The sequence below is a fragment of the Dromaius novaehollandiae genome, chromosome 1, assembly GCF_036370855.1.
Source record: "Dromaius novaehollandiae isolate bDroNov1 chromosome 1, bDroNov1.hap1, whole genome shotgun sequence".
Lineage (NCBI taxonomy): Eukaryota > Metazoa > Chordata > Aves > Casuariiformes > Dromaiidae > Dromaius > Dromaius novaehollandiae.
Genome location: NC_088098.1, coordinates 215741388 through 215755224, shown reverse-complemented (window position 1 = coordinate 215755224; position 13837 = coordinate 215741388). Strand labels below are relative to the sequence as shown.

General features: G+C 36.6%; 1 protein-coding gene across 11 annotated transcripts in view; it reads left to right on the top strand.

Moving 5' to 3' along the window:
* EMSY (EMSY transcriptional repressor, BRCA2 interacting) overlaps positions 1-13837 on the top strand; it is a 40544-nt gene that overhangs the window by 2582 nt on the left and 24125 nt on the right. For 8 of the 11 annotated variants that reach the window (XM_026097920.2, XM_026097917.2, XM_026097914.2 and 5 more), the window contains 5 exons: positions 2235-2334; positions 2982-3056; positions 5272-5447; positions 6553-6705; positions 10287-10546. In XM_026097920.2, the coding sequence (XP_025953705.1) occupies positions 2235-2334; positions 2982-3056; positions 5272-5447; positions 6553-6705; positions 10287-10546 (764 nt within the window). The remainder of the gene's footprint in view (positions 1-2234; positions 2335-2981; positions 3057-5271; positions 5448-6552; positions 6706-10286; positions 10547-13837) is intronic. The other 3 variants (XM_026097923.2, XM_064505216.1, XM_026097919.2) reach the window with 1 other exon arrangement.

The window sequence follows — 13837 nt, the reverse complement described above, 5'->3', positions numbered from 1 at the left end:
GCGTGTGTGTGATGCCAAAAAATCTGGACCGGATCTGCGCTACTAAATTTTGTTAACGTAGCTCTGTTGGCTGGGAGCGTGGAAAAAAAACTTCCACCCCAGCTGACGGTGATGTGCTGGCAGAGCCCTGCTGGTGCAGCTGAGCCAAACAGAACTGCAGCTACACCTCCTTCAATGACATAACCTAGGCTGACAGGAAAAAAAATCTTTCTTTGCTGGCATGAGCTGTGTCCCCACAAGGGGGCCCTGCCCGTGTAACAGAGGATCGGAGCTGTAGCAGCCCTGTCTTCTAGGGTAGAGAAGCTCGCCGTTTAAATAGACAAACCAGAAGACTGGAGGGGAGGGGAGCACAGGCAGAGCAAACAGTCATAAAACAGATCGGTAGAGCTGGATATAGGGTCCTGCTTTTCCAGCTCTCAATCCACTATCTTATTTGGTTGACAGTTCTGCAATATCAGGGCACTCCGCAACAAATGAAAGCAGTGGTGCAAGTGAGGCTGTAATATACCCTGAGATGTGCAATAGTTAGTGTTATTCTGCAGTGTTTGGGGTTTATAACTGAATAAGGGGATGACTGTGGCAGCCTTACATTTGAAATAATGGTCTTTATTTGACAAACCTGATTTTTGAAGCTTTTTTGGCTGTTTAACGTTGAACAGAGGACACCAGGTAGTGTTTCCTATACTGACATAAGGCTGACTGAACTAGTTATAACTGTTCTGTAATCGTTACCAACTTCTAAAAAGCCAGCATTTTAAAGCCTTAGTGTAGAGGATCTGTATTTAAAATGAAAAAAAAAATCTATCCTTGCTAAATAATTACATGGTTGTATCTGGAATTACTTTATGTTGTTAAGAGAGGAAAAAAATTCAGTATCTTAAATATTGCAGCATGGTTGTCTAAATGAATGTCGATATTAGTAATAACTATTGCATTAATTAGCAAATGTTTTGTAACCAAAGCTGTAAATGCTTCTGTAGGTCACTCAGCATCCCTGTGCAGACTGTATAGTTAACCAAAGTGACTCTGCTTTGTATTTTGTCTGCTTAATCAGGACAGGAGAGCAGGATGTCTTTTCAGGCAGGATTCGTTGATTTGATTTGTAAATTAGCTCTTTGGAATCTTACTCTGAATGCCTTCCAGAATAGCATCAGTCTTCTCTATTTCGCAGCTAATTTCAGGCAGATTCTTGGGCTCTTGTTAGGTTTGGGCTGGCCTCTTCTTATTCTTATTTTTGGTTAACTGGGTCCTGTTGTGGGGCTGGTTTGTTTGGTCGCAGAAATGGGATGCTGAATGGAAGACACCTACATAAGTATCAAAGGAATTTGTATTGCTGGTGTTGAAGCATGGCTTTTAATAATACTTTTTTTAAACACCGCTGAGCATAGAACAGCAAGTCATTCTTTGGCAAACTGTCAGTCTTCAAAATTATTTGTATTAGGTGTATTTATCACCCTGCTTAGTAGGACAGAATTCAGAAATGTCAGTAGTCTTTAGCTATTTTATTTTTTTAAAACACTAATAGAATAGCGTTTATATAAGTCCCATGGCATTATAATTTTGTCATAACTTGGAGTTATATATTTGTGTGTTAATCTCTGATGGCTCTGTACGTTTAAGAATAGCTGGATTGTATTTTTTGATGTGTTGGGCAGGTTCAAGTCTCTGTGTTACATTTTTCTGTTTGAAGCAGTTGTACATATCAAGTAAATGGGCATAAAAGATAATTATATTTAACACACTAGAGCTGATATTCTACATCCTAATTAAGGAGCAGCATTAGGAAAAAATGAGTTGCTCTTCTGATCGAGTATTTCTTTCTCAAGTCAAGCTTTCCCATGGAAATTTCTAATAATGGTATATGTTTAAGATTTTCTTCTCCTGCTTCTAGAGAATTCTAAGCTACTGTACAAATTTGAGGACTGTTTCTTCCAGCTTTCTGGCTGACCTGTCAGTTTAGAGAGAGCTGGAAGAATTCTGCTGGGTTTATAAACTCCTTTCTAGAGGATCCTTTGTGATGACACAATTCTATTTCATAGACAAGCTGCATGTTGAAGAGTAATTGACTGAGAATTCGAAATCGTCAGACTCTTTTGAAAAGCACTAAATAATTGAAAGACATGTTCCTTTTCACAATTTTGGAAATTAATAGAATGCTGTCAGTAGTATTGAAAATAACATTTTTCCTTTGCTGTGAGCATCAAATAAAAATACTCTTTGCTCCGATTCTTTAGAACTGGAGGCATATGCAGGTGTCATCAGTGCCTTACGTGCACAGGGAGACCTTACGAAGGAGAAGAAGGACCTTCTTGGAGAACTCTCTAAAGTGCTTAGGTAATCATAACATTTCTTAAGTGCAGTGCGTTCAATGAACTGTTTCCTTCTAAGATATTGCATGCATTTTTTTGTCATTGTCAACATAATGCAAATCTTAAATTAGAGAATTAATTCTCCATCTTGTGGAGATTTGATTCCTGTTCAGCTGGAGTTTTGAAAAAAGAAAGCAACTGTGCTTCTGTGGTTGAAGATCTACTGGTTTGGGTTTTTTTGAGATGTTGTGTTTTGGAAACATTACAGCTAGCTCTTGTGCAACTAGCTTATAGTTTCATTAAGGTGAGATTTCAACGTCTTTGGGTCCAAGCTATAATAATGAGGAAAGCTGCATATTCCATGCAAATTTTTCTACCACATGCTTTAAAGTCATTGCTCTCATTAGAAGATTGGATTTTAGCTGTTTTGCAGCGGTAACCTGCAAACTATAATGTTCCCTTTATTCTTGAATAATAGTTTTCAAACAATAATATGTTCTTTCTGTGACAGCAAAAATTAAGTGACAATCTCTTAAATGTAAATGCCTGTTCCCTTTGGTCTTCTGAGTAGATTATTCATAAGTTTCATTTTATCTAGAAGTTTTAGATAAATGTTCCTGTCTTCCTCTGACTAAAATATATTGGTATCGTTTGGGGTTTTTTTTTTAATAGTATTTCAACGGAGCGACATCGTGCTGAAGTTCGGAGAGCAGTAAATGATGAACGACTAACGACTATTGCACACAAGTAAGTTATAGGTCATTTTCTATGTGATTTCCAAAGATACCCTTTGGAAAATCCATTATTCTTTAACCTGAATGATAGAACTTTGAAGATTGATGGTGGTTTAAAGAATAGTAGTTCAAACAGTATATGAATGTAGGAGTATCAGTTTTACATCAGAGTACTGGAAAGAATTATTTAGTAGGTTCACATTTTGGACTTAAAGGTATTCCGTTAACTGAACAAACACAATTTAGATACAGACTTTGTCATGAAGAACAGTAAAATAGATGAGAGGAAATGAAGGGTAGAGAAAAGAGAGAAAACATAAGCAGGATGAACAACCTTGTGTACAAATTTCATGTTTGTTCTTTTTTTTAGTTCAGTTCTGTTCAAATCCATTTGATGTGGTTACATGAAGAGGGAGTTAACTACACAGACAAAGGGAGGGGAAAAGATGGGAGAGATTAGTGGAAAACAGTATATCAACACAGGAAAAAAAATGCTCAGAGTGAAAAGCTGCAGAAAGCTATCTGATGACATCAGTGTCCACTGTTCTCGGCTTGAACTGCTTGACGCAGCTGCTGTGCTGGCATCAATTAGGATGGTTTCTCCTTGTGTTTGCTCTCCTGAACTCCACATGATTTTGTGGAGTGGAGAGGCATGAGAAGACAAGTGCTTGCATATATCTGATCAATGTTTAATAGTCTTACCATTAAGAAATATCACTTTACACAACTGGGTTGTAAAAGCGTCTGTATTTTTGTTTGTATATTATAACTAGTGATTTTTAAATTTGACTCTTATAATATAAATGCTATGGGAAGATAAAAATGAAATCATACAAGTAACAGGCCACTTAAATTAGCAATAGTCTGAACTGAGACTCGCCAAAATCATCATACTGTTTCTGTGCCACAAAGTGACATTTGACATTTTAATGTTTTAATGTTCAGGTTTAAAGATTTAGAAATATGCTGTTTATGAAACAGAAAACATTGGCTTCTTTACACGTCATTATTTTTCATCATTCACTTTCATTCTTTAATGATTTAATTATCAAAATAAGGATTTTTTTCTTGATTTTTATTTTCCTTTTTTAAGTGCTAGTTCTGTTTTTCCATTTTATAGAACAAACATACTGTTTGTCCTGAGCTACAGAACTTCAAACAGATGAGATATATAATCCAGATAAGGTGCAACTATAGAATGCTACATCTCTTTATTTTTTCCTGTTGTTAATTCTTTCTAAGTGGTAGTTGGTAATACAGTGTTTGACTTAAATAATTTTCTAGCTTATTAGGAAATCAGAATTATTTTTGATTAAAAAAAATTTTTTCACTTAAGATGATGAAGCTCTGCTTATACTGTATGAATATGTATGAGGAATGCTGAAGCATATCTGGATTTAACAGCAAAGCAGATCCTCTGCATTTTATGAACAAATTTGGAGCTTTTGCTGCAACTTGCTTGAAATACTTGGAGTGAGAAGTTGTTTCTTAGAATATGTTAATACATTAAATGGCTTGGTTTGCTTAAGAACATAACAGCATTGAAAAATAATATGCAGTTCTGGTTTTGTTTATTTGACAAATCAGTAGTATAAAGCAGTCATAAAAAAGAAACACTTCTCTACCTAGATAAGAATAGCATTTTACTGTAGAACTCTAGTTTATCTGGGTACTAGATAAAGTACTAAGATTAAGAGAAAATCAGAGCAGCAGGCTGGTTTCTGTTGAGGAAGAAGTACAGGGCGTATCTATGCTCTGTTACTTTTCTGCTGAGGTAAAGCAAGATTTACAGTAAAATCTGTCCTTTTTTTTTCTCTTTTTTTCTCTATAGCATGATTAGTTTGGGTAGTGTTTTATGAAATTTATTGGATATCTAGCTATTTTTGTCATCCAGACATCCACAGTGTACCAGCTCTACATGAGTAGTAGAGAATCTGATATGGAGGTTTTGAACCTGTCATCCACAGAGCTCTGGTCCTTTAAGGGTTCTCTGAAACATAATGTTAAAAGAAAAAAAAACCAACTCAAATTTGCTTTGGGAGGATTTCTACATCAGGTGGAAAAAGGAGGGATTTTCATGAAATGAAGAAGATTGGAGATTATTGGTGTAGGATGTCTTTAGAAACAGCCTTGTAGATTTTCACTGTTGGAAAAAAGGCACTGAATAAGAAATACTGAGTATTTTGGAAAGTCAACAGAATACTTACAGAATGTGCATTTCTGTCTAGTATGTCTGGACCAAATAGCTCTTCAGAATGGTCTATAGAAGGTCGTCGACTGGTGCCACTGATGCCACGACTTGTTCCGCAAACAGCTTTTACTGTTACAGCTAATGCCGTTGCCAATGCAGCTGTTCAGCACAATGCATCTCTTCCAGTTCCTGCAGAAACCGGAAACAAAGAAGGTGAGACATATTAGCAATCTACTACAAAGTATGGAAATATAAAGATAATGTGACTTTATAATGTGTTATCTAAGATCTGCAATGTTAGATATTTTTTAAGTCTGATTCTTCTTGCACAGTATTCATAGAAATATGAAAATTCTGCCTTTTTAAAGGTGCTTTTGCAACATCTGCAGCGTAAATCTCACAGCATTGTGTTAGCGGTAGGCACACTAGCACCTGGGGAAAAAGATCACTGGTTATCTTCTTAAGCTCTGCAAACTACAAAGCCTTAGATTGTTGGTCTAACATTTTGTACAGTTCTATAAGTGGTGAAAAAGTGTTTCAGATTGTTTTATTTTAACAATGTGAGTATGGGTCCCTCTAAGTTTTGGTGATATTCAAGAAAACTTTTGTTGGTTTTCATTTTTGTTTTCTTTTTACTTCAGATTAAATATGTCAAGCTAACAAGTTGAAAAACAGCTTCCTATCTTCCCCACACTTTTTAAGTAATGTTATTACACATTTCATGTAACTCGGCTTAATAGGCTTGAATTATGTTTCATGCAGCTAGAGAATGTGTAACACTTCTAGAAATAGGTTATCTTTTCTGGTTTTATGAGGAATATTGGATCATCATACTATTATTTATAAACAGCTGTTGAAAAAGGCTGATTACAGAAATAATAATTGTTTTAGTACATAAAAAACCTTTTGTTTTCTTTAGCTGAATTACCACTGAGGAGGGGCACTATTTTCTCCCAGTTACAAATCTAGACAAGCATTATAGGTCCCTTACAGAAAAATAAATAAATAAAATTATTAAATTAAGAAACTGTAATGTAAAACATATGATTAATATAAGTAAAAATCTAGAATTGGCAACACAAACTTCTGGGGAGTGGAGAAGGGGAAATAGACTTCTACATTGTCCTTGAAGGTAGTTAATTCCACGGTCATGCTTAGGTCAAACTGGGTTTTGACCTAACAGAAACAGGATTGCAGAGGCAAAGATGTGGATAATGACCCAAGAAGTCTTTGGCTTCCTTTACAAATGTTAAAATAGTGATAGAATAATGGGATTCTGCACTTCAGTTATATGGAAGGTGTGTTTTCTCCTCTTCAGTGGTGGTTTGCTATTCCTACACAAGTACCACTTCAACCCCAACATCTACCCCTGTTCCAAGTGGCAGTGTAGCAACAGTGAAGTCCCCCAGACCTGCCAGTCCAGCCTCCAATGTAGTCGTCTTGCCAAGTGGAAGTACTGTTTACGTCAAAAGTAAGTGATACTAGTAACTGATTAACAAAAGGGAAAGAAAAGGCCAGTCTTGTGGCTGAAGCATGAACTCTGAGTTAGATACTCTGAGTGACCTTGGGCAAGTCATTTAATGCCTTTATGCATTAGCTTAGTCTACAGAATGGATATACTTCCTTTTTCAGAGAAACTGTATGCAGGATAAATCCACTGAGTGTAAAATGCTATAGGGAGGCTTAATGGCAAAGACAGCAAGAATGAAAAGTATTATGAAAATATAATATAGGAATTGTTATACATCAGTGGAATTCTAACCCAGCTTGCTTGGAAGTTGTTTTCATGATGGTCCTGCTTGTTGCTTTTGCAGAGGACTTCCCTCTTCCTTCTCCTGCTTAAATAATGCATGGTAATCACTTATCATTTGAGTTGGAAAAGGTCCCTCCTTCCCACTTTGTTAGGTGACCTAAACTTTTCTAGAATGCAATAATTTGGCAAGTATATGCCCTTATTTCAGTGAGAGAGAGATTCAGATATTTGTGCTGGTTCCCTGTTGATCTAAACCAGCCTTGCATTAGTTAAGAATTTGTCTGTTTGTATACTATACTGAAGTAATACAAGCTTAAGACACTAGAGGAATTTCTATACTGTCTTCTAAGTGTTTAAGCAAATCATATCATTAACCATGTTTGGCCATTCTGTGATATGTTTGGAAGCGGATTGTAGTGAAGCTCGGATGTCTAGACACTGATGAAAATCCCATCGGATGCCTATCTTTAGGTATTTAAACTTGGAAATGCAGTGTATAATTCCCAGAAACACACTCTTTTTTTTCAGTTCTTTGGCTAATAAATCAGCTACTTCTAAATGCAGAACTTACGTTTTCATAAGAATGTCCACCACATCAAAGGTAGTTTTATTTAACTGGTAATTTAAAATGCTTCTTTCTGTCCATATTTGCATTTTGGTGCCTACCAAAATCCAAATACAAATAAAGATTAATAGTGAAGTTGGTAAGAAGCGCTCTCTGCAATTTTTTTAGCTTGCTCTGGCTAATGGCTACATTTTAAAATTATGTTAATCTTTGTACTATATGTGTACATTTGTATAAACTTTTATAGCTAGCGAGAAGTATCATATTGAACATAGTTACCTACAAACCACCATCTTTAATGGTTATATCAACCCATGGAACCCATTAAATTAAAATTTTCAATTGTTCTGATTTAATGCACTGATCACTCAGTTTTAAAGATTCAAGGGAGAATGATCTTAACCTTTTAAAAATTTAGCGTAGACTTCTATTGAATTGTTAGAGGGTAGTGATTATAAAACTGATCTAGATGCATGATAGAGAGATGAAAAGTTCTTATTTTTATTCCATCCATCCTTAGATTTTCTTTTTCCCCCCACTTCATGCACTTCATCTTGTTCTATTTTTTTAAGGAATCATGCATTTTTCAGAATATGTTATTTGAGTCATGTTAGTTTAAACAAACCCAGTTATATGTGGGTTAGAGCAAACTCAGGAGGCCCGAGTTATAATCGTGACTTTGCCACTGATGTGTTTGTTGTATGACCTCATCTAAGTCACAGTCTGATTGAGCCATTAACCTCTCCATGCCTCTGCTTCCTTGCTTGTCAAGTGTGAGTTATATTCAAGCTTTGAGTATTACCTTTCAGCTAAATGCTTGTGGAAAACTTGGTACTAGTGCAGTTTTTAACATGAAAGTACATAGTTCTCACAGAATCCTAACACTGGAAATGGGAAATGAAATGAAATGTGTTTTACATGAAATATTGCTCTGTTAAGTTAAGCTGTTGCTTCTATTTTTTGTGGAAGAGGACTGCTTAGAAACAGCTTTCTCTGTATCTTCAGCATTTTGTGGTAACCCACCAAAATAAGAGTGGTAGCCTAACATCCTAGCTGCATGTGCACTTTTGATTCTGATGGGTCCCGAGATTTTGAAATTTCTGCACACTTTCATTTAGATTAGTGACCTCTCTGTTGTAACTTAGTGACAATACTTAGAGCCTGTTCATAATAGATTTTTAAGACATGTAACCAATTCTCTACTTTATGGGTGAGGATCACCGGTAGGCTCGTTCAGGGTCATAAAGTGAATTGTTGATGAGGACTTTGATCTCTTTGATCACTCTTAGATCCATAATTAATCCGTATTGCTACAAACTGCCAAAACTAGTTTTTGGAACTCAAAGCAAGCTTACAATATAGCCTTTGCTTCTGTTCTTAGTTCCCTTTCCTGCCTTTATGCAGATACAACTGTCAGCCTTTTGCACAGCTCTGAAATGTACCTGCAAACTAATTGGTTAAAATAGTGAGAGAGTCCCATTTTTCAGAAACCATTTGCTGGGCTACTAAGCACTTTCTCATCCATGTAAATTCCTATGCCTTCACTTTTCAATGCCAAATTATTTAGTTATCCTAATTAGAGACTGACCCTAATTAGATCCTGACCCTAATTAGAGATTTATTGCCAACCAAGTTTGCTTGGTTGCCAGCAAGACTGCATTTTACCATTACAGATTTTTTTTTCTCCTGTAAAGAACCAGTTTTTTGTCTGTAAGGCACAGGCATAAGGAGGAAGATCTTCAGTCTTTTTATGTGAAAATGAATAGTACCTTTTCTGCATGTCTTTGTTTTTTAGCTGTTTAACTTTGTATGATTTGGTAGCCATAAACACTCTGTAATAGCTGTAAGAAATTTTCAAGGTAATTAGAGAATGTCTTTCTGTAATGTATGTCATTCTATGAGCCTCTTGCCTACTTTTTAAAGCTTCATACTGATTTAAGACCAATGAACCATGGTATAGCGTTACCAGTTGCTCAGCTGAATGTATTGCAGCAGATTTGTTTTATACATGTGCAGTAGATGGTTGGGGGGAAGAACAAACTCCTTGGAGGCCAGATTTCTCTTGGCTTTTGTGATTGCATGTTAGGCAACATTTTGTCTGTTGTACAAAATGTAACAAACAAGGCAGAAGCTGATGAAGTGAGGTTTGACCTTCATAGTTAAAGGACGTTTTGAAATAAATAGGTCTTATGCTATGTTGAGGTGAAAGGAAGAAGTGTACTGTAATCGTAAACATGGAGTGCAAGTCGGTACAAAGGTTGAAATCAAAGAAGACCACAGCAGGATAACTTCAGTAGTTCAGTTGCTGTAAACAAAACCACCACCAAAACAATAGTGAACTGCAGAGTTTTAAACCAAAATGTGCATGATATCCTAATCCCCTTGTGTATGCGGTTTCATTAATCAAACTTCTGGAGACAGAGTGAAACCCCTGTACTGGCTCTTATGTTCTTCTAATCTCTTAAACAGTGAAGTAGCCAAATGACTCAAGAGCTTGATTTTATTTTTCTTTCCTTTTTCTTTTTAATGACTTTATAAGTGTGGTCTGTATCAAGGACTGAGAGCATTCCTGATCTATTATAGGATAGTTGTGACCACAAGATGTAATTTTTCCTCTATTTCTTTTTCTCTTATTTGAAAAAGGGTATAAGACTCAGCAAATTTGAGGTGTTTTAGAAAGCATCGAGAGCCACAGGTGGGGAAAATATAAATTAGAAAAGTACTTCTTTTCCAGGTGTCAGCTGCTCAGATGATGATGAAAAGCCCCGCAAAAGACGGCGAACTAATTCTTCTAGTTCCTCCCCTGTTCTCCTGAAAGAAGTCCCGAAGGCAGTGACTCCTGTCACTAAAACTATCACAGTGCCTGTAAGTGGCAGCCCGAAGATGAGTAATATAATGCAGAGTATTGCCAACTCCTTACCACCACACATGTCGCCTGTGAAAATAACCTTCACTAAGCCCTCCACACAGACAACAAACACAACAACACAGAAGGTATGTGGGGGAAGCTGCCAAATGTTACTTCATTTGTTTTTTTATCAATGAATAAGATGTGATGTTTGACTCTATCTTTCTATGAAGTGTCTAGCTGTGTTTTAAGGATTGCTCTTTGGATAAGATAATCCCTCTTTAAAACAAACAAAGAGAAAACCAAAGTCTTGTATGAATTTAGTTCACCTGTGTGTGAAAGGACCTGGATTGACAGCCGTGGAGACTGAAGCCCTCTTTTTATCCACAGAACAGGTACAGCACAGGCAGCGGGAGTGCAAGCTTCCCCCAGACTGCCCCAGCAATGTGCCTCAACCCTGACCTGAAGGGACCACTTCTAGGGATGAGAGGGGATTCAGTCTCCATGCTCATTCAATTCTTGGCCTCTCTGGTGAGACTGCCAACAAGGTTGCCAGTTAGTACCATTTGTGGTGTTGGGTTTTGTGATATGGACACTAGTCCACTGAGAACTGGATCACATAGGCCTCTGAACAGCCTTCAGATGGTAACAACTATTGGTCAAAGGTAATCTTTCTTATTTCTATTTTCCTTATTTATAATTATTCTTTGCAGTAATAGAATTCCAAGAGAGTTGGCATGGGCTTTCCCATGCTGTTTCCTTTTGTCTAGAGACTACTTTTTTGGGTCTATAAAGTTTATTCCTGGAGCTGATCAAAGACTGTGGGGCTTTATTTTCCATTCAGTTCTAATGTGCCATTTCTCATTCTGCATTAACAGTATTATGGTGGCCAAAATCAATTGTATTGTTTCAGCCGAGCGTGCCTAAGCTTCCTCAAAATGCAGTCTGTGGAAAAGGTTTTCCATGTAGATTTTTCATATTGGAACTGAGATCTTCTGTGCAAGATCTATGGCATGATTATTTTCCCATGTTTCAGGAAACATTTTGGATGTGTCTACTTTTTGTCCTTAAGATTTAAAAGAGATTATCGCCTCAGACCAAGTTCATTCTTGGGGCAGTTACTGATTATCGCAGTCTTGCGGAAAAAATGAATTTGGCCTTGATACTGACAAGACTGATTGTAGGCTGGCCACTAAACAGCATTCTTCGCAACCATGAGAGTTTGACTCTTGAGTCTTAACACAGTATTTATTGTATCAGTCTTGTTAATTGTTTTACGCCTTTCTTTGGATCAGCAGAGTTCCCATGTCCTGCTTTTTGGAAATTTAAAAAGGAAGGAAGATTCAGCTGAAGTGATGTGCAATAAAGAGCTCGCTTTTTGGCCTTTTTCCTACTTCAAAGCTCTTTAATGATGTTTCCATTTTATTTGCTGTTCTTTAACAGTGTCTTTACTCGATCAAATTGCATCTTGGAAGGCATGCATAGAAATGTGTGAGTGAGCATGAACCCCTCAAGTAATGTCTTGCATTCAATGCAGAAAATACACAGCTGGGATAGAGCTTAACCTCCCCAGCCTTTCATTCTCAACATGGTCATCTTTTGTACAGGAACAACTTTGCATTAAATGTCATATTGTTGTACTAAATAAGTGCTATAGCATGCTAGTTAAAGGTGGAATGTACTAAACCTGCAAAAGGAAAAAAGTGGACTGTTGATAGTGTCTTTTCTGCCCTTGTGCCTCTGATCATTCTGACATGAAAATTTTAGGTTTTGATTTGTGTAATATTATTTGACTCTCTTGCTAATCTGCAACGACAGGAAAATCATAATGTATTTCATTAGGGAGCCATAATAGTGTTTGTATCTGAACTTGTCATGCTACCCTCTTTCACTGGATTTAGATATGCTAAAATACGTAATTGCATTATTTTGGGAGAAATCCCTCGTAGTAATTTTAAATGGCAGACTTGTTAGACTCAAATTGGAAACGTACTATTTTTAAACAAGTGCAGTTGGATATAAAAGAGGTTCTTGGATGTAAATGATATTCTTGGTTTCTGCACGCCAGCTTTCAGAATTATTTTGACATTTCAGTAGGTTGGAGCAAGATTTGTAGAAACAACTAATAATGTCACAACTTCAGTTTCTGATTTCCTCTGTAGTAGTCTTCTCTCTAGGACGGAGAAGGAATCCAGCTAGTGAAGCCTCTGGCACTTAGTGCCTTTATTTCTTCAGGGACTAGGTTTTGATGGCTCTCAAAATAGAGGTGACAAGACTAATTTCAGTGTTTTAGGAATTAGTTTTTTGATCAGTGTTTCTGCTGTGAAAATATGTTGTTTTGGTACCCATGACAGGGTCACTTTGAACATCTTGATATACATGAGAAAACTATTTCAAAAATATAATTGTCATGACTTGAGCTTTACTATTTGTAAACTTTTATCAGAAAGTTTTGCTCTCTGAATGCTTCTCACTTAAGATCACTGTTATGTTCTCTTGTGTTAATTTTGAAAGAAGAAATAGATTAAAGAGACTCAAGCCTACTTAGTCCCAGGACAGCAATTGTTGTTGAAGTGTAATACTTGGCAAGCTTTTTTTCCTTGTATCATCAAACAAAGTGTTATTTATAATAACCATCTGATACTCTTAAAATGATGATATCACCTCTCTGTTTGCATGAAGAACAACAATGTTCAGGAGTTGTGATTATGCCCAGATTTACACTACGTACCTCTAGTAACTTAGCTGAGACTTAACTTATCCCGTTTCCCTAAGGTTTATATAGGAAGTCTAGACTAATCTGTCTTCATTGACTGCAGCTTGCGCTTTGAGTGCCTGTATTCCTGAATTAGGTGGGAAAAATCTTAGGTGGGAGGGAGCTGGCCCTTAAATTCTCTAATTCTGTTTCTTGAAGATTTAAAAAAGGAGAAGGATGTAGAAGGAAAAGAGAGAATGAAAAAGTTGGGAAGGATTTCTAGTGTTAACTGACTATTTAAAAAAACCTAAATAAAACTCCCGAGGCATATCAAATTATATATTCACCTCTAAGATTTGAACTGGAATCAAGCTGTGTAGTGTACAGCTTGTCTGCTTGGTCACAGCCTAATAACAGCCTTCATAAGAGTGTTTTTGCTGGTTAAATCAAGGTTAGGATTAAGGCAAAAAGAAGAGTGACACAGAGAAAACATTCCCTGGAGAATGCAGCAAGGTGGTAGAGCAGCTGATACACAAACCTGGTGCTTCTGGCAGTCACCTGCTGTAACTCATGAAGGTAGTGAGGTTTTAGTTTTCCTCAGATCAAGATGTTAAAGGCTCACCTAAGTAATGCAGGCTGTAAAACTAAGTGCTGGAGGAAAAGGAGAGGAAGAGTCAAAATAGTGGTGAAATTTGCTTTTATTTCTTCCATGTGGTTATCTTTTATTTTTAACAAAACACAG